Source organism: Chiloscyllium plagiosum, chromosome 18 (assembly GCF_004010195.1).
Source record: "Chiloscyllium plagiosum isolate BGI_BamShark_2017 chromosome 18, ASM401019v2, whole genome shotgun sequence".
Lineage (NCBI taxonomy): Eukaryota > Metazoa > Chordata > Chondrichthyes > Orectolobiformes > Hemiscylliidae > Chiloscyllium > Chiloscyllium plagiosum.
The window spans coordinates 16,045,927-16,070,870 of NC_057727.1; the positions used below are offsets into that span (position 1 = coordinate 16,045,927).

The 24,944-nt window shown below is 42.1% G+C and overlaps 1 protein-coding gene across 4 annotated transcripts in view; it reads left to right on the top strand.

Moving 5' to 3' along the window:
- The window catches only part of lhfpl4a (LHFPL tetraspan subfamily member 4a), a 195,555-nt gene that overhangs the window by 164,615 nt on the left and 5,996 nt on the right, over positions 1–24,944 (top strand). For 3 of the 4 annotated variants that reach the window (XR_006314262.1, XM_043707762.1, XM_043707763.1), the window contains 2 exons: positions 10,266–10,280; positions 14,703–17,688. Coding sequence is in view for 2 of the 4 variants with exons in the window: in XM_043707763.1 (XP_043563698.1) it covers positions 10,266–10,279 (14 nt within the window). In the remaining 2 variants the exon portion in view is untranslated. Of the gene's footprint in view, positions 1–10,265; positions 10,281–14,702; positions 17,689–24,944 lie in introns of those variants that run through there. The other variant, XR_006314261.1, reaches the window with a different exon arrangement.

Genomic DNA, 24,944 nt, shown 5'->3' on the forward strand with positions numbered 1-24,944 from the left:
TCCTTTTCCACACTAAATACTGATGCAAAATATTCATTTAGTATCTCCCCCATTTTCTGTGACTCCACACAAAGGCCGCCTTGCTGATCTTTGAGGGGCCCTATTCTCTCCCTAGTTACCCTTTTGTCCTTAATATATTTGTAAAAACCCTGTGGATTCTCCTTAATTCTATTTGCTAACAGTATCTCATGTCTGCTTTTTGTCCTCCTGATTTTGCTCGTAACTATACTCCTAATGCCTTTATACTCTTCTAAGGATTCACTCAATCTATCCTGTCTATTCTTCTTTGCTTGCATTGATTTGATTAGAAAATCGCTCCCTATCCCGACTCCCACCCTGATATGGGCTCAAACAAGTTTTAACTTATCAACTCTGACACAACCACATCAATGTTGTGTGCATTCAACATTCTACACATTCTCAATTCTGTAGATTGTAAACTGTCTAACCTTGTTTGAGTAAGCTTCAAAATAAAATAAACCTCTTCTGTACCTTGCGTTACTTTGGTCTCCACTGTCACCAACTAAAATTGGCTGAGAGACACGAGGGATCTCCAAAGAAGAGGATGGGGAAACTGATTGTTCTACTCCATAACAAAAACAAAAATTGCTGGAACAGTTCTGTAGGTCTGGCAACATCTGTGGAGAGAAATCAGAATTAGCGTTTCTGTTAAAGTGACCAAGTTTTTGTTCCCTAGCCCCTTTCCCTGAGAAAACACAATTCACTATCTGGGCCTTTTAGCTCATGACATATTTGAGATGATCACAGCATTTGATGAAAAGCAGATGTGTTTCTCATTCACATTAATTGTGAAATGGAACTGAACTGTGTTACAGGTTTAAAAGGAAATTATGTTCATATTAATGCTGGAAGGTGGGAGTGAAAGGGATTGCATGCCTCTTCACACCTTTCTTCTCTCAGGTTCTGTTTTCATTAAAACTTGTGGATCAATTGCTTTTTCTGTGCATTTCTAGAAAGTTTTGAACAGGCCGGTACCACCAACTTATTGGAGAGATATTGGGATACTGCAAATCAACTGAGCAACTAATCAAGAAAGCGAGGCTAATGCTATGGGGAAATGGGTTGAAATCCCACCGTTGAAGATGGTAGAATTTAAATTCAATTAATTAATTTAGAATTATAAAGCTAGTCCCTGTATGTATGGCCATGAAACTGTCATCAGTTGTTATAAAACTAAAATCTGGCTCATTAATGTCCTTACATGGTCAGGCCTACAGGTGACTCCAGACCCAAAGCAATGTGATCAATTGTTAACTTCACTCAGAAATTGCCTCGCCAGTCATTCAGTTTATGGGCAATCAGTTATAGGAAACAAATGCTGGCCTTATCAATAACTTGTCCATCCAATAATAGAATAATATGATAGATGAGCGAGCATCAAACTCATCATCTTGTGGATTTTTTTCATTGTCTAACTTTATGTAAAATTGCATCAACATTATTATTGTTTCAAACAGAGGAGTCACTTTTCTATTTTTATATATCATATATAAGAGATCTAAGGGGCAATTGTTTCACGCAGAGTATGGTGTGTGCATGGAATGAGTTGCCAGAGGAAGTGGTGGAGGCTGGTACAATTGCAACATTTAAGAGGCATTTGGATGGGTATATGAATAGGAAGGGTTTGGAGGGATATGGGCCGGGTGCTGGCAGATGGGACTAGATTGGGTTGGGATAGCTGGTCGGCATGGATGGGTTGGACCGAAGGGTCTGTTTCCATGCTGTACATCTCTATGACTCTATGACTCTATATATGCTTCTAGAAGGGTAAGGTTTGTCATTTCCAGTCTTGTGGTAATTGAGAATAATGAGGGTGATATTTAATAGGGTCTGTCCCATTCATTTACCGTGATGTTTATGTCACGGTTCTGGGTTTCTATAGCTATGCTACTGAATCTATGGCCGAACAACAAACTAACCCCTGGGGAATTAACCCCTGGGGAATCTGTTGAAGTAAGGGGAAGGTTTTCTCTTTGATGAGTATGTAGCAACATTATAAGCACGTTTGCAAAGGACACATTTACATTTTTGCTACTGTGCACTAAGTAAACTGTCTCCAGATCTGTGATAAAGGGAGTCATAAAATATTAAGTCACACGTTTTTGTGGACTATATTTTTTTACATGTAATTGAATTAATTAACCATGACATCCTTCTTACATTACTCCCTACTTCAGGCACAGTGGCTCAGTGGTTAGTGCTGCTGCCTCACAGCACCAGGGACCCAGGTTCGTATTCCAGCCTTGGGCAACTGTCTATGTGGAGTTTGCACATTCTCCCCTGTCTGTGTGGGTTTCCTCCAGATGCTCTGGTTTCCTCCCACAGTCCAAAGATATGCAGGTTAGGTGAATTGGCCATGCTGAATTGGCCATCGTAATACGTGCATTAGTCAGAGGGAAATGGATCTGGTGAGTTATGCTTCGGAGGGTTGGTGTGGACTTGTTGGGCTGAAGGGCCTGTTTCCACACCGTGGGAATCTAATCTTTAGGTAGGCTCAGCTTTTGATATAATGTAAGACTTGACTCCAAACTGATCTCAGGAACAGGGTAACTGATTAAGACTTGCAAAGCAAAAGAGTATATAAACAGTGTGCAGCTTGAAGTTCAAAGTGTCACAAGTTTGCAGCATTGTTAATTATGCACACTCACTGCACTGGACAAAACACTTGGAGCAAAGGCAAGAAATTCTGTCCTTTTATTATTTCTAACCAAGCATCACATTGTTCTTTCCTTTGATGTGATTTACAGTTCTCAGTTTCCTGTCAGATTCCATTCACTTAATGCTGGGGAAATGAAGAGCCCTTTGGCACACTATTATATGTTTAAAGGAACAGCTGCCTGTAACTCTACATGCTACATAGTACACTATTGTGTGCTTCTGACAACAGTACAGCAGCTTCAAACAAATTTACCCTTTAGGGAAGACTGTAAGTGGTAATCAGCAGGAGATTTTCTTGCCCATGTTTGACCTGATGCCCTGAAATTTCATGGCTTCAGAATCAATGTCGAGAACTTGCAAGGCAACTCCTTTTTGACTGTATATTGCTGTTCTGTCAATTCTATTGATGCGATAGGGCATACACAGGATAGTGATGGAGGTGCCTGGAATGCTGTCTATCAGGTATGATTTGGCATGTATTTCTATGGTGGGCTACTTGAGTAGTCTGGAGGACAGCTCTCATAATTTTGACACAATCCCACAGATGTTAGTCAGATGGACTTTGCAAGGTTGCCAGGGCTCAGTGTGCTTGTTCCCAGTGCTGAGGTCTGTCTGTCTGGAACCATCACAAACTCTGTTCCTTAGTCACTTACTCTGCCTTTTCCTTAGAAACTATCCAAAGCAGAGCCAGGTGCTTGCAACATTGCTGTCAGATTTGACCCTGAAATAAGCTTCCAACTACATTTCCATGTCATGCCATGGATCAGCATTGTACCTTTGTCAACACCTTCCAAACACATCTGGATGCATGGGGATATCACCACCCGCAAGTTCACCTCCAAACTACGTATCCTTCCTGACTCAGATCTTTATCATCATTCCTTCAATGTCAATGGGGCAAAAACCTGGAGCTCCCTACCTACAGCATTGTATCTGCACCAGGCCAACAGCAGTTATTCAAGGTGGAGGCTTCCAGCTGCCATCTTAAGGGCTATTAGCAATGGGCTATCGTATTTCCAATGGGTATGCACAAAGCTAAAAAATTTTAACCAGACAGTTACTGTCCAGTTCATTGCATCAAAGGCTAACAATCTGTATTAGATGGACTTTAATATTATAACAATATCACTGAAAATAGATTCCTGGGGGAGAGTTTTAACCACGTGCTGCACATTTCCTGCCTTAGAAATAACTGGGTGGCCAATGGAGGAAATCCTGTGTGAATCTCAGACACCATTTGTCAATGACTCAATTTGTAGCCAGGCTTTTGGGGCAGCATTGCTGCATCAGAGCACCAGGGACCCAGGTTCGAATCTGTCCTCAGGTGACTGTCTGTCTGGAGTTTGCACATTATCCCCATGTCTGTGTGGGTTTCCTTGTCCATGCTAAATTGCTCATAGTCTCCAAGGATGTGCAGGCTAGGAGGATTAGCCATGGGAAATGTAGGGTTACAGGGATACAGAGCTGAAAATGTGTTGCTGGAAAAGCGCAGCAGGTCAGGTCCCAGAGGTGTTCCCTGAAATGTTCTGCAAGTAGGCAGTCTGTCTCCCCAACACCCGGACCAACCAACCCAACCACCCCGTGGCTCAACACTTCAACTCCCCCTCCCACTCCAACCACCTTCCTAACCTGCAATCTTCTTCCTGACCTTTCCGCCCCCACCCCCACTCCAGCCTATCACCCTCACCCTAACTTCCTTCCACCTATCGCATTTCCAATGCCCCTCCCTCAAGTCCCTCCTCCCTATCTTTTATCTTAGCCTGCTTGGCACACTCTCCTCATTCCTGAAGAAGGGCTCATGCCCGAAACGTCGATTCTCCTGTTCCTTGGATGCTGCCTGACTTGCCTCGCTTTTCCAGCAACACATTTTCAGCTCTGATCTCCAGCATCTGCAGTCCTCACTTTCTCCTTACAGGGATACAGTAAGGGGTGGGTCTGGGTGGCATGATCTTCTGAGGTTTGGTGTGGGCTCAATGGACCAAAGGGCCTGTTTCCACACAGTAGGGACTCCATGATGATTTTTTTCAATGGACATCCAACAGCCACAGTCAAGATAGAACAGGAGACTGTTTAAGTGTATAGGAGAAAGTGAGGTCTGCAGATGCTAGGCAGCATCTAGGGAACAGGAGAATCGACGTTTCGGGCATTAGCCCTTCTTCAGGAATCAGTGTTTAAGTGTATACTTGGATACCAATTATCTTTTACATAGAAAAACAGGCAGAGCATATGAAGAACATGTTGTTTTAATTTTATTTGGCATTGCCCAACCTAATAAATGATCCTCAAAGAGACTGTTCTGTAAGAGCGCACTTTTGCTTTTGTTTGAAGACTTTTCTGGGACTTTAAAGGATCTTCTGCCTCACTTCTGCCTGACCATCCCAAACATTAAACTCTCCGTGTCCTCATGAATAGTCCCTTACCTTCAAGGTCTGAAGCTACTGAGGTGCTGTTGGTTTTATTTGCCAGCTACTGCTCAATTAAATAATGCCCCATCCTGAACATTGTTGGGAGCTTCAAATTATGCCCTCTCGAGCAGGGAATTGTAGGCATACCATCAATATTTTGCACATTTTGGCTTTTGCTGAAAGATCTGTACCACTTTATCTGCAGCCTGCCAGCCAACCACCACTCCTTCAAACACTGCCAGTCATGTGCCATTGAGCAGTTCCTGTAAGCTGGTGGATCAACCTGAAAACACTTTGAAGATGATGAAGGGACCTAGGTGTTCAGGTAAACAATTCTTTGAAGTTTGCATCACTATAGACAAGATGGTTGAAAAGGCACTTGGCACACTTGCCTTCATTGCTCAGTCCTTTGAGTATAAAAGCTGGGAAGTCATGTTGAGGTTGTACAGGACATTGGTGAGGCCTGTTCTGGAATACTGTGTCCAGTTCTGGTCACCCAGTTATAGGAAGTGTATTCTTAAGCTGGAGACATTTACTAGGATGTTACCAGGCATAGAAGGTTTGAGTTATAAAGAAAGGATGGAAAGGCTGGGACTGTTTTCACTGGAATGTAGGAGGTTGAGAAGTGATCTTATAGAAGTTTATAAAGTAATGAGAGGTATTGATAGAGTTAATGGTAGTTGTCTTTTCCTTAAGATGGGGATTTCAAAACTATGGGACATATTTTTAAGGTGAGAGGAGAGAGATTTTTAAAAAAATGAGAGGCAAGTGTTTTACACAGAGGGTGGTTCGCATGCAAAATGAAATTGCAGAGGAAGTGGTGGTTGTGGTACAATTATAATGTTTAAATGATATTTGGATAAGTACATGAATAGGAAAGATTTGGAGGGATATGGGCCAGGAGCAGGCAGGGAGGACTAGTTTAGTTTGGGATTATGTTCAGAATGGACTAGAAGAATCCTGATAGTGTGGAAACAAGCCCTTCAGCCCAACAAGTCCACACGACCCTCTGAAGAGTAACCCACCCAGACCCATTCCGCTACCCTGTATTTACCCCCTGACTAATAACCTACACTATGGGCAATTAAGTATGGTCAATTCACGTTACCTGCACATCTTTGGATTGTGGGAGGAAACCAGAGCACCCTGATGAAACTCACGCAGACACAGTAGAATGTGCAAACTCCACACACACACAGTCAACTGAGGCTGGATCGAACCCAGGTCCCTGGCGCTGTGAGGCAGCAGTGCTAACCACTGAGCCACCATGCCACACCGTGACTAGTTGGATCAAAGGGTCAGTTTCCATGCTGTATGACACTATGATTCTATAAATATCGTCAGAAACCTTTCTGATAAAATGATGTTCAGGAACATGAAAAACAAAACACTAACATATTTACAAATTTACAGCGGCCCACTCACAAATTTTGCCACATGAAATATAACAATTTATGTTTGTCATCCCCATGTGTTACAAAAGGTAAACTTGAGAATCCTTGTGAAAATGCAACCTGTGTTTCTTTTAATCTCAATGCAAAACTCAGAACTGCTTGAGTGCAAATCTGAAAGGAGGTGCAGTTAGCTTGAATTTTTTTTGATACAGCATTAATAATGGTTTGAGCTCAAATTGGTTTGATTTGATTTGATTTATTGCTGTCACATTGTTCCTAAGTACAGTGAACAGTTTTGTTTTGCAGTACAGGCAGATCATAATGAACAAGGACATGCAGATGATAGGGTGTTTAGACAGAGTGAAGCATACAAGGTTGCAGTTGCACAGGAAATGCATGAAAGCAAGATCAATGAAGTTAGAAATGTCCATTTAGCAGCCGAACAACAGCAGGGAACAACCTGTTCTTGAACCTGTTGGTACGTGTGTTTAAGCTTCTGTACCTTCTGCCTGACGGAAGAGAGTATGACCAGCGTGGCGGAGGGGGAGGTCTTTGATGATATTGATTGCCTTTCTGTGGCAACAATAAGCGTAAGTAGAGTCCACAGATTGGACCTTGGCTTGCGTGATGGTCTAGGCTGTGTTCACATCTTTCTATAGTTTCTTATGGTCTTGGGCAGAGCAACTACCATACTAAGCCATGATGCATCCATATTAATGCTTTCCATGGGTGTATCTGCAGAAGTTGGTGAGGGTCCATGTGGACATGCCAAATTTCCTAAGTCTTCTGAGCAAGAAGAGGCGTTGTGCCTTCTTGACCAGTGCATCTACATGGGTCTATGTTCACTACCCAGGATCTGTCTTACCCCCAGGATCTTTCTGGGAGGATGAGATATTTTGGTTGTGCTCAAACCTGGTCAGTAGATCTAATAGATACAAGCAAGGCACATCTCAGCAGGCTAGTTTGCAGTCTCAGGAGTAGCTTTATCTCAGTATTCCAACTTTAACCTGTGCTGATGTGCCTTGGTACTATTCTTTGCTGGCACCAATGCCTTTGAAATGTGATTGAGATAGACTAATATTCAAAGGAATTGACATTGCATTAAAATTCTGACCTGAGCATCTTGCTAAACTAATCGATCTAAACCAGGCAAACCATTCTGTATCTCCTGCATGAATCTATGGCACAGTCACGTCTGTTAATTTCACCGGTTTAATCTTATTTGCAAGTAGGCAGACTCTGAGTAAGGCTAGAATTTCAACTTATCAAGTACATTAATTGCTTCTTCAGTCTGAAATCACACTTACATATTCCTTTGTGTCCATGAGTGTGGTTATATATGATATGACTTTACGGATTTCCGAATGTTAGTCTATATAACATATACCACAGAAAGTAAAGTTCTTGTGAGGCAGGTGCCTTGAAGTTTATTAAAAACACTCTAACTACATACATGACTACAATATCAAAGGTGTACTGTATACACATAGTCTGAGTCCTCTGCTTACTGATGTTGCTATACATTACATTCACATAACTCATTGACTGAACAGACCAGATTGATTCCAAGACACAATGAGAGACTGAGGCGATGTGGATACTTTTATACCAAGGCAATACATGTCATCATGTCATGTAATAAGAGAAGCAATAGCCTAGTGGTATTATTGCTAGACTACTAATCCAGAAACTCAGACAATGTTCTGGGGAATCGGATTGGAATCCCGTCACAGCAGGTGGTGGAATATGAATTCAAGAATTAAGAAACTACTGCTGACCATAAAATCATTGTCAATTGTTGGAAAAGCCCATCTGGTTTGCTAATGTCCTTCAGAAAAAAAATCTATCATCCTCATCTGATCTGGCGTACATGTGATTCCAGACCAACAGCAGTGTAGTTGACTCTCAACTGCCTTCTGTAATGGCCCTAGCAAGCCACTCCGTTCAAAGGCAACTCGGCATGGACAATAAATGCTGGCCAGCCAGCGATGCCCATGTAGACAGGCTGGAAGCTGGAAGAACACAGCAAGCCAGGCAGCATCAGGAGGTGGAAAAGTCGACGGGGGTCCCATGTGTGAATGTTAAAAAAAATCTTACAGGTACAGACCTCTCTGATCTGGTCTGGAATCTATGCCATAATATAATGATATATAACCACTAATAATGATTGGTTCCTCTTATAGTGAAATCTGTAAATGAAGTATAAGTTTGTGCAACTCTCTTGCTGGATGGGTTATTTGACCAGTCCAACTGCCTGTGATTCTGCTGCTTCCAAATCTTATAGTGCCCTCCTACCTTGCTGTTTCTAACTAATTTCAATAATGTGGCTTGTTCAGCAAAAAGAAGTGATTATTTTACATAACCAGGATCAATGGGGTCAAAGAAATTGAGATAAAAGCTACACTGGAGACCTGTTGAAGTGCGCAAAAAAAAATCCTTTGGCATCTTCAGACTTGGGTTTGATCTCAAACTACCCATTGAACTAAAGATTGATTGTCGAAAGGAAATTGGTGGTAGATGTGACACTATTGTCAAGACGAACCACTAGTTTGGAATGGGTACTTTGTATTAGTATTTCACTAATGCAGGTACTGCGTACTACGAACATAAGAACTATTAAAACCTTCTGTATTAAGCATAATAACATTTGAGGCAGTGTTCAGTGAATTTTCTTTCATCATCTGGATATACTGTGTGTGGAATGTAGGTGAACATTAAAAAAATTATAGAATTACATAAATATGAAAGTCTACTCACTCTGCAATGGCTTAGGTGACATCCTTTTGGAGGGACTCATCCTGATTAATTATGGACATGAATTCACGTCACAAAATTTCCATGAGCTGATCTTTATTTCGAATGAATTAAAATTGGAAAACTGCGCTTTCAGCAGGAAATACTAACAAGGTTTGATAAATAGAACATGAAGTAGTTCCTTGGAGTACTCTTTTAATGAAGGAAGCTAGTGCAGTTGGGACTTATAAACACGCTTCAGTTCTTGGTGTTGTGAAATGAATATCATTACAGATTCATGTGTAACAAAAAAATGTACAATTTTAGCCTCCCTTATTTTGAGGAGGAGCCAGTTTATTCTGACGGTGGAGGTCAATGGTTGAAAGAAAACCATCAGAAAGAAGATATTTAAACTTTCTGAAAGTCCATTCCAGAGTTGCTTTGGCAGAGGCTGAGACACACCCATTCATAGCCTGCTCCTTATGTTGGAAACAACAAATGCTGGAGATCGCAACGGGTCAGACAGCATCCATGGAGAGACAGCAAGCTAACGTTTCGAGTAGATGTGAAACATTTCTTGCTCTTTCTCCATGGATGCTGTCTGACCTGCTGTGATTGCCAGCCTTTATTGTTTACAGTGCAAATTGCAGCACCGACAGTAATTTGCTCCAACGTTCCTATGCTGTACAGTTCCATGATGCTGAGTAGGCAAGACCTAATTTGGTGAAAAAAACAAATCAGTAACTTGAGAAGGATGTAGATGCAAAGATTCAAATAATCAACTTTCCCTCGAGCAGTATACCTCAGCATCGTTCGCCAGAATAGAAAAAATAAAAATATAGTTCCATAGAATCTCGGGGAGAATTCTGAACATATTATGAAAATCAGTGTAGGAAGGTATGCCTTCCCAAATGTGGAAGAACTGTGTATATTGGAATGTTACTGCTTTGTTCCTGTATGAGAAGAGAACTGCCCGAATTGGATTTTGTTTTGTGCTTTTCTTGATTAAATCTTTCTTTACCACTGTTTTTCTGTTCTGCTTCCCGCTGTTCAGAGGATTTGATGTGAGGTAAGACTAAATGTGTCATTTTTCATTCTCACATTAGTCAGTCACCTTCATATATTCCATTGGTAAAGGTGCAAAATCTATGATACTACAGTAAAATGGCAAAGAGATACATGAATGCAATGGTGTGTTTTTGGTGATGCAATATTCCAATAAACATGTGGTTGGTGTGTTATATAATGTAACAATGTGACCTTCCTGAGATGGTGCAGAAATGAGACGATGGTCTACCTCTTGCATTGTTACAGTATAACATGGGTGAAGCTAATTGTAATGTGTAATATTGATGCTGTGAAGTCAGCTTTCATATACAGTAGAACCCCCGTATCTGCAGATTTGGTTTTCACGGTTTCAGTTATCCGCGATTTGCCGCAGCCCAAAAATATTACATGGAACATTCTAGAAATAATTCTGGGGGCTACCGGGGAGGTAAATTTCCCATGTTAATTATAGGGTTTGCTACTATCGCAGTTTTGGGTAGCCGCGGTAGGTCTTGGAACGTACGGTGTGGGGTGGCGGGGAGAGTGCGGGTACACCTGTGTATCTCTCTCTTATTTACTTCGACCCTATGACCCTATGACTACTCCTGTGTTGCTGTATGATATCAAGTCAGAAATGAGCCGACATTTTCTCCAAGTACGTAACAACTGAAGCTGTGGTTCTGAGCCCCATCATAAACCCATTCGCTCAGTAATTAGTCACTGCTTTCAGTCACCAAATCTGTCCTTTTAGATCCTCAGCCCAGATTGACAGCAGTACTGTCAGTAGTTCTACTGTCTGTGATCAATATATTTTTGTTAAGCAAAGATATTAAGAGATGTGAGCCAAAGGCAGGTATATGGAATTAGGCCATAGACCAACCATGATCTCAATGAATGTTGGAACAGGCTCAAGGGGCTGAATGGCCTACTCCTGTACCTATGTTCCCATCTGAACCCTTATCCCTCAATTGCCTCTCCAATTTTTCCATATCTACCTTTCACCATATTTTCACCTTTTTTAAGGTCCAGTCTTATTAAATTAAGATTACAGGCATCTCTCCCATCCCACACCATGACTGATCTCCCTTTTCCCTGTTTTTTTATTAATTTTCCTCTTACCGCACCCTTTATTTAGGAACATGATTCGACCATTCAGCTCATTGTGCCAGCTCCACCCATTCAGTTTGATTTATGGCTGATCATCCACTCCAATTCTTTATTTTTTTCCCTGCATCACTTCACGAATTATAATTTTTGCATCAAAGGTTTTGTATAAATACAACTCATTCTTAGCATTCTGTTCCAATGGTATCTGTTGGTGAGATGAACTGATTTTGGTTGATTGCCTGCAGGAGATAAATGATCAATAGATTTTTCAGAAAGGATATTCAGTACTTAGTCAAAAAGAAAAAGGTGTATATAAGGTTTAGGAAATTGAAGACAAACAGAGCCCTGGAAGAATGCAAAGATGACAGGAAAGACCACAAACAAGGAATTAGGAGGGCAAAATGTCTTTGGCAAACAGAATTAAGAACATCCCAAGGACATTTAAACATATATAAGGAACAATAAGGTATCTAGAAAAAGGGTATGTCCAAGAGAAAGTGAGGACTGCAGTTGCTGGAGATCAAAGTCAAAAAGTGTGGCACGGGAGCAGGTCAAGCAGCATCCGAGGAGCAAGAGAATCAATGTTTTGGGCATAAGCCCTTCATCAGGAATTAGGGTGGGGATGTGGCAGAAGAGGGTGAAGAGTAGAGGTGCTGGAAGAGCACAGCAATTCAGGCAGCATCCAAGGAGCAGCGAAATCGACGTTTCGGGCAAAAGCCCTTCATCAGGAATAAAGGCAGTGAGCCTGCAGCGTGGAGAGATAAGCTAGAGGAGGGTGGGGGTGAGGAGAAAGTAGCATAGAGTACAATGGGTGAGTGGGGGAGGGGATGAAAGTGATAGGTCAGGGAGGAGAGGGTGGAGTGGATAGGTAGATAAAGAGATAGGCAGGTAGGACAAGTCCAGACAAGTCGTGGGGTCAGTGCTGAGCTGGAAGTTTGGAACCAGGGTGAGGTGGGGAAAGGGGAAATGAGGAAACTGTTGAAGTCCACATTGATGCCCTGGGGTTGAAGTGTTCTGAGGCGGAAGATGAGGCGTTCTTCCTCCAGGCGTCTGGTGGTGAGGGAGCGGCGGTGAAGGAGGCCCAGGACCTCCATGTCCTCGGCAGAGTGGGAGAGGGAGTTGAAATGTTGAGCCACATTGGTGCGGGTGTCTCGGAGATGTTCCCTAAAGCGCTCTGCTAGGAGGCGTCCAGCCTCCCCAATGTAGAGGAGACCGCATCGGGAGCAACGGATACAATCAATGATATTAGTGGACACGCAGGTAAAACTTTGATGGATGTGGAAGGCTCCTTTAGGGCCTTGGATGGAGGTGAGAGAGGAGGTGTGGGCGCAGGTTTTGCAGTTCCTGCGGTGGCAGGGGCAAGTGCCAGGATGGGAGGGTGGGTTGTAGGGGGGCGTGGACCTGACCAGGTAGTCACGGAGGGAACGGTCTTTGCGGAAGGCGGAAAGGGATAGGGAGGGAAATATACCCCTGGTGGTAGGGTCTTTTTGGAGGTGGCGGAAATGTCAGCGGATGATTTGGTTTATGCGAAGGTTGGTAGAGTGGAAGGTGAGCACCAGGGGCGTCCTGTCCTTGTTACGGTTGGAGGGGTGGGGGTCTGAGGGTGGAGGTGCGGGATGTGGACGAGATGCGTTGGAGGGCATCTTTAACCACGTGGGAAGAGAAATTGCGGTCTCTAACGAAGGAGGCCATCTGGTGTGTTACGTAGTGGAACTGGTCCTCCTGGGAGCAGATACGGCGGAGGCGGAGGAATTGGGAATACGGGATGGCATTCTTGCAAGAGGTAGGGTGGGAAGAGGTGTAATCCAGGTAGCTGTGGGAGTCGGTGAAGAGTAGGTCCAGTCAAGGAGACGGGAGGGAATTTATGTATGGAGCCAGAGGAAGAGGGTGAGGGTCTTAACGAATATTTTACATTAGTATTCACAAGGGAGAAGGGCATGGTGGATGATGAATCGTGGGAGGGTTATGTTGATATTCTGGGGCATGTCAAAATAAGAAAAGAAGGAAGTGTTTTAAAAAGGATTAAGGTAGACACGTCCCTAAGACCTGATGAGGTATATCTCAAAATGCTGAAGGAGGCAGGTAAGGAAATTTCCAGGGCGTTATATGAATCTTTGCATTCTCTTTATTCACAGAAGAGGTACCATAGGACTAGAGAATAGCCAATGTTTCTTTGTTTAAGAAGGGTAACAGGGATAATCCTGAAAATTTCAGGCTGGTAAGCCTTACATCAGTGATAGGGAAATCATTGGATTCTTAGGGATGGAATTTCCTCACATTTGAAAAAAATATGGACTTATTAGCAATAGGCAGCATGGCTTTGTGCGGGGGAGGTTTTGTCTTACAAACTTGATTGAGTTTTTTGAGGACGTGACAAAGATGACCGATGAGAGCAGGTTAGTAGATGTTATCCAAATGGACTTTAGCAAGGCCTTTGACAAGGTCCCTCATGGCACATTGATACAAAAAGTGAAGTCACATGGGATCTACAGTGAGCTGTTAAGATGAATACAGAACCGGCTTAATCATGGAAGAGAGAGAATAGCAGTGGATGGTTTTTTTCTGACTGGAGATCTGCAACCACAGTTTTCCGCAGGGTTCAGTACTGGGAGCCTTGTTGTTATATACGTAAATGATTTGAAGGAGAATGTAGGTGAGCTGATTAGTAAGTTTGCAGATGGCACAAAGATTGGGGGAGCTGCAGCTAGTAAGAAGGATTGCCTGAAGCAGAATCTAGAGGAGCTGCAGACTTAGGCGGAGAAATGGCAAACAAATGTGAGGTGATGCATTTTGGAAAATCTAATGCAGGAGAGAAGTATGCAGTAAATGGCGGAACCCTGAGTATCATCGACATACAGAGGGATCTAGGCATACAGGTCCGCAATTCCCTGAAAGTGGTAACACAAGTGGATAAGGCGGTTAGGAAGGCATATAGCATGCTTGCCTTCATCAGTCAGGCATAGGGTATAAAAATTGGCAAATCATGTTGCAGCTGTATAGAATTTTAGTTAGGCACATTTGGAATATTGTACACAGTCCTGGTCACCACAAGACCAGAAGAATGTGGAGGCTTTGGAGAGGGTACAGAAGGGGTTTACTAGGATGTTGCCTGGTTTGGAGGATATTAGCTATGAAGATAGATTGGACATATTTGGTTTGTTTTATTTTGAGCGTTAGACAATAAGTTGGTCAAGAATAGATGGATCAGAAGTCTACTCTTGTCTTAGACTGTTAATATATTATTATGGAATTATGACATTAAATGACTGTGTTTGTCTTCTATAACCTTTCGGAAATCTCACACTTAATATGCTTTTTCCTCCTTCCTCCTCTGCAGATTAAAACCCAGTGTTGCAGACGCCTCATTACTTGCCAACATCACTGAGATTAAAACGCCTTTAAGTACCACACCAATACAACGACACAGACCTTTTTACTGAAACACAAAAACAAAATTGAGAAAAAAAGACACAAGGGAAAAACAAAAAAAAAATTACATCTACAAAGACTGCCATGCCCCCTCCTCCACAGGATGTAGGAAATTGCTGCTCTAGAGAAAAGCTTCCACTAGGACATTCTCCACACAACAGCCAGTGATGTAATACGCTGCAAGGACCCTGGATCAAACAGTATGTATTCACCAATCAGGATTGACTTCGCAGACACCAGGTGCATACAACCTTTGTATACAGCACAGTATTGGTATCTGATTCTGTACTTTGTTGTACTTTGACTACAAGACTGTAAAGTTGATTTGATATTTTTCTGTACAAAGTTTAAAAATGACAAAATATATAATGTAAATTCTACTAAATACAGGGTAAGATAGGATTTAGTGGCACATGTATAAAGGATTTTAACAAAACGTTGCTACATGCCAGAAAGCTTCAGAGTAGATCTTCTGTTATATATCAGGAATGACAGTGGACAGACCATGCAGGCATTTTCAGTTTTTTAAAAAAACTCTATGCTCCGACTGCTTTATTAACTCCTGTCTGCTCCTGGGTTCAAACTGCTTTACAGGGCAATATTGATACTGTTAACTCTATCACTCAAAAGAACTGAATTGGTATAGGCAAGGTTCACTGGTGCTTGTGTTCCAGATAACTCATTTATCCCTTTTTATGGTATGTCTGGGGTATGCTGTATTAGGCTGAAGCGCAAGCATCTCAATGTGTATACATGAATAACACATAGAAAAAGATAACCTGTCTCTGCATTGCTTTCATTGGCCTTCGTCCAACTTATTTCAGATCATGAGTGGAATCTACTCTCTGACAACAGATTTGGCCCAAAACTAATCAAGAGCCGTGTTGACCTTCAACCCGAGAACTGATCTTACCCAGCCCAAAATGTGACCTGGTTCAAACCTGAGACACCAAAAGAACTCATTCATGTTCAACGATCCCCAAGCCAACTATTAATCCTTAGATGTATTGGTTAGCTTACCTATTGTTGTGGATTTGAGAATCGACACTCACATGGGCCTTAACATTTGGTGCTAAAATTCATATATGTAATGTGCCACTGGAAAGAGGAGGTTTCAGAGAATATCTGGTCCATGGATCAGGCTGTGTGAGAGGAGTGGGACTGGGCTCACTGATGTTAATTGAGAATTCAATCAGTTTTTTTATTTAAATTCCTTTATTTTCAAAAGGAAGTAACTTATATCATGACAAATAACTGCTCCAAGGTGAACTAGAGACAGAGAAGACATTTTGCACAGTTTCATGGCCAGCTCCAGTCTTTGTCCAAACTCCCTCTCATTCAGAATATTGTTTCATCTTTAGAAATTCAAGAAAATGAAATGTGAATTTATCGAGTGTCTTCAAGTCTCAAGGAATGAATCCCAGCTACAATCTAGACTGTGATCCTTTTTTAAAATCTCCCTTGATTCCCACAGTGTCCAGGAGAGCAGAGAGGAGACATAGGCTGGATGCAGCAGAGGTGCTGTTTGAGGGTATACCTTGAGCAGAAGGTTCGGTTGGGCTTAGCGTGTATTTCATTGCATGGCCGCATTTTGTTGGTGCTCAACCTTGGAGCAGTTAGATAAGGTCATTCAGGTAATTCATGTGACACAGCATCCATGTCTTCATAAATACTGCCCTATTTGAGGAAAAAGACAATAATCTATGTTTTGTAGCTCCAGCCTTGGTGGTTACCTTTCATTTTATAAGTGGCCTACCCACCTAATGGCAGATATGTGGAGTAGTCTATGGGCAATACCTGAGCTTTGGTTTTCCAAACTTTGCTCAAAATTACAATCCTGAAACCCCATGAAGAACCACAATCATCCCAACCGACATCCAAAGCCCTGCTCAAGTTTTACCAGTCATTGTGATCACAGTGCACCATTAGTGATGACGGAAGCAAATTAAAGTCTGAGTCCAATTTCATGGCAAATACAACTATTGATCCTGTGTCTCAATAACATGGAACCATTTCCAATGTAAAATGGAACTTCAGTCCATCAAAAACAAAAGGCTTCACATATCGATGACTTTATGTACATCTGAGATATCTTGGTGAGAATTGGGGCTTGCACCCATATTTATGTAACATGAACCCTCAGATTTCAGAATGGGTGTGGACATGCCTATGGGATTAATTGTGCCTGATACCATATTGCTCCACATTGGAGCGCACATTGTGTACATCCATCAGAAATATGTAGAGCAAGCAGGTCACAATGCCAATCAGCATGCAACTGATTTGATACTATCCATTCCATCTTGGAGTTTAGCACTCCACCTAATGCTCTCTCTTAACCCAACCCTGCAGCAGCAGGAAGACAACGCACACTTTCCCCCAGCCCAACTTCACCAAATCTCACTGTCCAACCTGCACAATCAATTGAAAGGAATTATCAACTATTACAGGTTAGTTGCTGGTTTAGTTCTTCCAACTGTCAGCATGATTCTACAGGGGCTTGGGGTGCTTCCTTTTTAATTATTTCAAGTTGCAATAGTCTACGGCATGGTAGGTGCTGAAGGAAATTTTACCAACTCTAAGACTCTTGCACAAAACCAGGCACTCCTGAACATGAATGCAGCAGGATACTGGCCGTAAGAATGCAGTATAGCCCGAATGGAGTCCAAACAATGTAGGACAGATTGCTGGAAGAGGGTGGGGAAGAGGGAAGGGAGCAAGGGCTCTCAACAGAAGGTCATAGTCACCCCAGAGGGTGAGAGAGCAATTTTCCTCCCTCAAATTCAGCCAGGAACACTGTCTGAACTATCATAGAAAATGTTCCTGCTCCACTATTCAATATGATCATGGCTAATCATCCAATTCAATACCCTGTTCCTATTTTCACCCCATACCCTTTGATCCCTTTAATCCTAAGAATTATATCTAACTCCTGCTTGAAAATATTCAAGAAGCAGCCTCAACCGCTCTCTGTGGCAGTGAATTCCACAGACTCACCACTCTCTGGGTGAAGAGATTTGTTCTTATCTCTGTCCGAGATGACCTACCCATATCCTTAGACTGTGACTCTTGTTTCTGGACACCACAGTCCTTGGGAATATGCTTCCTGCATCCTTCTTGTCTAGTCCTGTTAGAATTTTATAGGTTTCTACAAGATCCTCCCCTCATTCTTCTAAACTCCAGTGAATATGGTTCAGTCTCTCTTCCATATGCTAAATTACTGGGACTCTGTATACGAAGACAATCTTATTACATTTCATAATCTCTTATGAGAAAAAACTGACAGAGCACACCACATGACTTTGCTAGGACGATAGGCATCCTGTGGAGTACGGTACCATTGACTGTATGCACTTTGCTGTATATGCTCCTCATGCCAGCTCTGCCTTCTGTTGGAACTGAGAGTGATTGCACTCCAAAATCCAACTGGTGTATGACAATAAGTAGCGAATCATGCAGGTCATTGCCATGGTATTCTGTTGTTAGTCATGATGTATTCATTTTGTGGCAGTCAGATGTGCCAACGACAGCTGAGCCATAATTTCAAGGAGGGGGCGCTATTGAGCAACAATGAGTACTTCTGATGACATGCCCCCAGCCCCACCCACCCACACCCATAGCCCACCACAACACCCCACCCACCCACACCCATAGCCCACCACAACACCCCACCCACCCACACCCATACCCCACCACAACACCCCACACACACACACACCAATGAAAAACTGGCTGGCACACAGTAAGCAATACAGCAGAAGAATGGTGTGCTGAAATAACGTTGCCACTGCGTGACTCCTTAAGAGAAGCCCTCCAGTACGCAGCTGAGTGCGTGTCAGCTCGTCAGAACATGTCATCTGTACCACAATCCTAATTCACTATTCACCAACCATCCTACATTTTATCTTCTTTCAGTCACTGACCCTTACAATGTCTGCTTGCTCACAATGTAAGGCACAGTGAAGGATCGCTAAAAAAGTCATTCCATATTGCATATTAAAGCAACTGATACCCTAGTGCATTTTCATAGTGTCTCAATTCTCTCTACACAGTGCTACCCCATGGCTACAGCATGCTGACCCTCACTGGAGGAATCAGTGGATGGCCTTTGAGGATGACCCAGAAGGGCCAGTTGAGCACTGTGCCATTTTGGCAAGAGCAGCAGCAGCAGTCTGGGCTGGCAGCCAAGCGAGGGCACTGGCAGGGTAGCAGACTGAATGCTGTGCCTGCGGGAGAGGACAGCAGGTTTGGCCTTCAGGGAGCCTTTCCCCTCTGAGGACTGGTGGAAGAGGTGGAGGTCAGTGTTTTGCCAGTTACGATGAGGACAGATTGCTGGACTGTGCCACCACCCATTAAACACTAAATTCTTGTTCAGGTCCAGAAGTACACAAGAACAGATGGCCTGATCCCTACATGCAACCAGTAGGCAAATTGTGACCATCATCAGCACTTTCAGAGTTAATCCTCAGTATTTCTAGGCAGTCACAAACTTTAATACAACAATGAACTGGTTTTAAACAAAGAACTCAAGAGAGAGCTCATGCAGACCACAAAAGGCAACCCGGCTTTTATTCCAAAATAATAATTCTTATCAATTGCCACAGGAGAAAATTATGAAACCCTTTACCTGAAACAGCCCAGGTCAGACCTGATGAACTGATTCCCACCAAAAAAAAACATGCTTTTATTTTCACATTTCTTTTCAACAGCTTCCTTCACAAACTGGATTTATTGATGTATTTAAGTGCAAAGTTTTGATCCCATATCACAAAAAGCTGGATCCATTGTCGATGGGGGACATAATCTAACCTTTTTAAAAGGGTGCATGAATAGTCATAAATCATAAAAGTGAACAAGGTGGCAAGTTGCATTAAATTAATCCATCCCTAATATAAGTAGTTTCCTTAGAGCTGTCCTGGAAATGACTGATCAAAGGGCTTTCAGTGATCATGTTAAAGGTATCTTACTGCCTATCCTGTAATGGGGCTAGTGAACAAATGTGTCTGACATTTTGTCAAAGACACTATATACACAGAACTGGGAGTCAGCACTGTGTAGAGAACTTCAAAATTTTTGAATCAGTGAATAGTATGTTTGTGAAAGCAGACTTTATCTCAACTCCATGCACTGATTAATAACACCAGCATGATGAAGGAATGGAGAACTGCCCTGCTCTAGTTAGCGAAGGCTCTGCTGAATTATTTGATTTTGGCAGAGAAATCAGTGGGTGAAAAATTTTTATACAACACTTGTGAAGAAATATCAACAGAAACAATAGATTATATTTTCATAACCTCAGGATACATCACTAAAGCATTTCCACTCATTTTTTTGAAAATGAGAAGTTAGTGAAACATCTTTTTAAGAAGACTCATCACTCCCCTAATCCATCAACGATCGTTCCCAGTTAACAATTAATTGACTGTTCAAACCTAAAATCCTTAGTTAGAGTGTGATATATTCATATGTGTGGTGACAATTTTAACTTATTATTCTTGTTTTGAAAGACATTTCTTATTATTCTAATTATTCTACTTGAAATTATCAAGGTAAGCACAATGATCATAGTGTGCTTTGCATTCCATGTTCTGATAATAGTAATACATCTAGGAACAGAGGAACAGGGGTAAGTCATACACCCCAGTGACCTCCTCAAGGTAATGCACCAGGTTGTAAGTCGAAGTCAGCCAGTGATAGGACTTAGTGTCCCTCAGTTTCTTATTAAATCTGATAGACCATGTAAAATTATTTTTGTCAAGTAATTTGCTTTGGAGCAATATGCGTCAGTGAGGACGACATCCTTTGCTTGCTCCTAAATATTTAGCTACCTGAACAGCTGTTAAGAGGAATGGAAAATTCCACAACACCTTTCTTTGCAAAACCTCCATTTCTGAGAAAGCAGAAGTGAAGCCATCTGGGAATATATTACGTTACAGAGTAGATTTCAACCAATGACAGATACCACCATCATTACAAGATGTGGGAGAGATGAAAATTCAGTAAGATAGAAGGCCTCTAAATGTTTCCATCCAAGAAATAAAAATCAATTTTACCTGTTGCCATAGATTTTAACCCATGAGTTTCAGTTGAAGCTTTGGTATGGCTATTGGTTTATGGATAGATTAGAAGTTTCATGAGATCAATCTCAATTTATCACAGAGTTAATACTGTTCTGAACAATTTCAATTTATCTCACAGTCAACACTGTTATCATTGAGGAGAGTTGGAAAGGGAATCCTGAGACCAAATGAAACTGGGAAACAGATGATGGTTATAAATGAATTCATGTGAGCTTGACTCGGTGTATCATACATTGATATATATGTATATGGGGAATATGTAATGAGTGGAGCTAGATTTTGAAGTGAGTGAGCTGAAATAAAACTCTGACTAGAAAGTATCTGACTGGAGTCTGTCTAACCAGCATTTAACCTCTGCTATTTAACTAACACTGATTTAAACTAGAATTGATCTTAAAGATATGCTTTTCCTCAAAGAGAAATATCTTCACTTTGTTATGTGTTCCAAATCTGGAGGCCTGGAGGATTTCTAATCACTGCTATGTTATTACATAGCAAGAACTAATTAGACATATCTAATGGCTGGGAAAGAATACAGTTCATAACATAAATTGTAATGGAATGGTGTGGCAGGCAATGAAAGATCTACAAAAGCAAAATTCACCAGATGCTGGAATTCTGAATCAGAAAATGAAAATGCTAGAAATACTCAGCAGGTCAGGCAGCATCTGTGGACAGAGACACAGAGTTAGTGTTTCAGGTCAATGACCATTCATCAGTGTTCCCATGAAGGTTCATCGACCTGAAATATTAATTCTATTTCTCTCTACAGATGTCTGGACTGCTGAGTAGTTCCAGCATTTATTATATTTGTTTGCAAAAGAGGCATTGTAGCAGGAAAGAAGGTCAGATTCATGTGCCCCTTAACGATCAACAGAAAATTGATATTAAATGGAATCTTATGCAAAATAACATTTTGCAATAAGCATAGTTTTAATATGAAAGAAAAGTTGTTGAGACGAAATTTAACTTTATGAAAGTCAAACTTGTGAAACATAGATTAAATAAAACTACTTATCTTTGAATATTCAGTGGCCTGCACAATGTGGCTATTTGCTTGTAATTTGCTTATAGGCCACTTCTTGTAGAATCATAGAATCCCTACAGTGTGGAAGGAGGCAATTCAGCCCATCGAGTCCACATCAACCCCCTCACCGAAGAGCATCCCACCCAAACCCCCACCCACCCTGCATTTATCATGGCTAATCCACCCAAACTACCCATCCCTGAACACTATGGGCAATTTAGCCTGGACAATCCACCAAACCTACACATCTTTGGACTGTGGGAGGAAACCAGAGCACCCGGAGGAAGCCGGGAAGCCCAAGCAGACAATGTGTAAACTGCACACAGACAGTTGCCCAGGGGTTGAATTGAACCTGGGTCCCTGGCACCATGAGGCAGCAGTGCTAGCCACTGTGCTACCCTATCATCTTAGCCCTGAACAACAAATAAGTTCCAAGTAAGTTCCAATATCAAGCTCACCCCTTTCCTACAGAATTATTTTCTGCCATGACCGCAGTATTGAAGACCAAAGTTTACTTGGAGTGACATTGTGCTGTCTATTATCTTTCAGTCTCTCATTTCCTCAAAGTGACTGAGAAGACATGGAATTCTGCTTGATACAGCTGCTTGATTGCACCAGGAAGGCAGTTAGCTCAGTTGTCTGGACAGATGGTTTGTGATGTGTAGGAATGCCAACAGCGTGGGTTCAGTTTCTATATTGGCTGTAGTCCCTGTGAAGGTCCCACCTTCTCAACCTTGCCTCTTGCCTGAGCCAAGGTGACACTCAGGTTAAACCACCACCTCTTGGTCTAATGAGAGAGTGGCCCTCTCGTACTATGCTGACTTTATGACTGCACTACGGCATTTGGTCCTTCGCATCTCAAATTCTAGAATCCAGAGTCTCCAGTAACAACCTCAACAGTAACCAGAAACACTTCAGTACAATATACACCCAGGGTTACCCAGAATTCTATACAATGTGTATGAACCCAACATGGAAATTTAATAAGCAGTGGGCAAAATTACCTTCACTACGTGCCTCTAGATCTACACAAGTTGCAAAAACAGGAATTAGAACTATTAATTATAATAATGTCATTTTCAGTTGCGTTCACAAGTAACCAGATACTTGCAGTGAGGAGGCAGCCAGTTACACAGTCATGGTTCACTAGAGAAATAGTAGGCATTTGTGAAAAAAGTTTCTCATAGAACTACAATACCCTGAGCTTTTAATATTCCTGCTGGAGATCACAGATGATTTAGGGACATTTTGATGTCTATATATATCACAAAATATAAAAGAAACACAAGCTGCAAATCCTTGGACCATAGCCACCATTTCAACTGGATTGATACAGGCTGAAATTGTTCACTAAAATGCTGTATATAAATCCATTGAAGGAAGTGAACATTGGAAGATTTAACTGTTGCATTCTGATTCTTCTGGTATTATAATGACAGGGTTTCTGCTCACATGCATCTAAATTAGTGGGCCGCACGGTGGCACGGTGGTTAGCACTGCTGCCTCACAGCGCCAGCGACCCGGGTTCAACTCCCGCCTCAGGCGACTGACTGTGTGGAGTTTGCACGTTCTCCCCGTGTCTGCGTGAGTTTCCTCCGGGTGCTCCGGTTTCCTCCCACAGTCACAAAGATGTGCAGGTCAGGTGAATTGGCCATGCTAAATTGCCCGTAGTGTTAGGTAAGGGGTAAATGTAGGGGTATGGGTGGGTTACGCTTCGGCGGGTCGGTGTGGACTTGTTGGGCCAAAGGGCCTGTTTCCACATTGTAATGTAATCTAATCTAAATGGAAGATTAATTGTAAATTTTATAAATAGATGATTTATTAGAACTTGGGAAATGGGCATCACTGGAAATGCCGGCATTTATTGCCCATCCCTAATTGCCCCTCATTAAAGTGGCTTGCTCAATCATTTCAGAGGAACCTAAAACTCAAGCACATTGCTGTAGATCTGGAGTCATGTGCAGGCTACACCAGGGATTTCCTTCCCTGATGATTATTGGTGAATCAAATGGTTTTTAACATCAACCAACAATAGTTCTTACAATACTTCAGTAAAGCCTTTGATAAGGTTCCACATGGTAGGCTGTTGGAGCAAATGCAGAGGCATGGAATTGAGGGTGATTTAGCAGTTTGGATTAGAAACCGGCTTTCTGAAAGAAGGCAGCGAGTGGTGGTTGATGGAAAATATTCAGCCTGAGTCCGGTTACTAATGGTGTGCCACAAGGTTCTGTTTTGGGACCACTGCTGTTGTCATTTTTATAAATGACTTAGACGCAGGCATAGGTGGATGGATTAGTAACTTTGCAGATGACACTAAAGTAGGTGGAGTAGTGGACAGTTTGAAAGAATGTTACAGGTTGCAGGGGACTTGGATAAACTGCAGAATTGGGCTGTGACGTGGCAAATGGAGTTCAATGCAGCTAAATGTGAAGTGATGCACTTTGGGAAGAATAACAGGAAGGCAGAGTACTGCGTCAATGGAAAGATTCTTGGTAGTGTGGATGTGCAGAGGGATCTTGAAGTCCATGTCCACAGATCCCTGAAAGTTGCCACCCAGGTTGATAGTGCTGTTAAGAAGGCATATGGTTTGTTAGGTTTCATTGGTAGAGGGATTGAGTTCTGGAGCCATAATATATTGCTGCAACTATATTGGAATATTGTGTACAGTTCTGGTCTCCATATTTCAGGAAGGATGTGGAAGCATTGGAAAAGGTGCAGAGGAGATTTACCAGAATTCTGCCGGGTCTGAAGAGAAGGTCTTATGAGGAAAGGCTGAGAGACTTGGGTCTGTTCTCATTGGAAAGAAGAAGGCTAAGAGGGGATTTGATAGAGACATACAAGATGATCAGAGGATTAGATAGGGTACACAGTGAAAGTCTTTTTCCTAGGATGATGATGTCAACTTGTACGAGGGGGCATAACTACAAATTGAGGGGTGATAGATTTAAGACAGATACCAGAAGCAGGTTCTTTACTCAGAGAGTGGTAAGGGTGTGGAATGCCCTACCTGCCAATATAGTTAACTCAGCCGCATTAGGGAGAT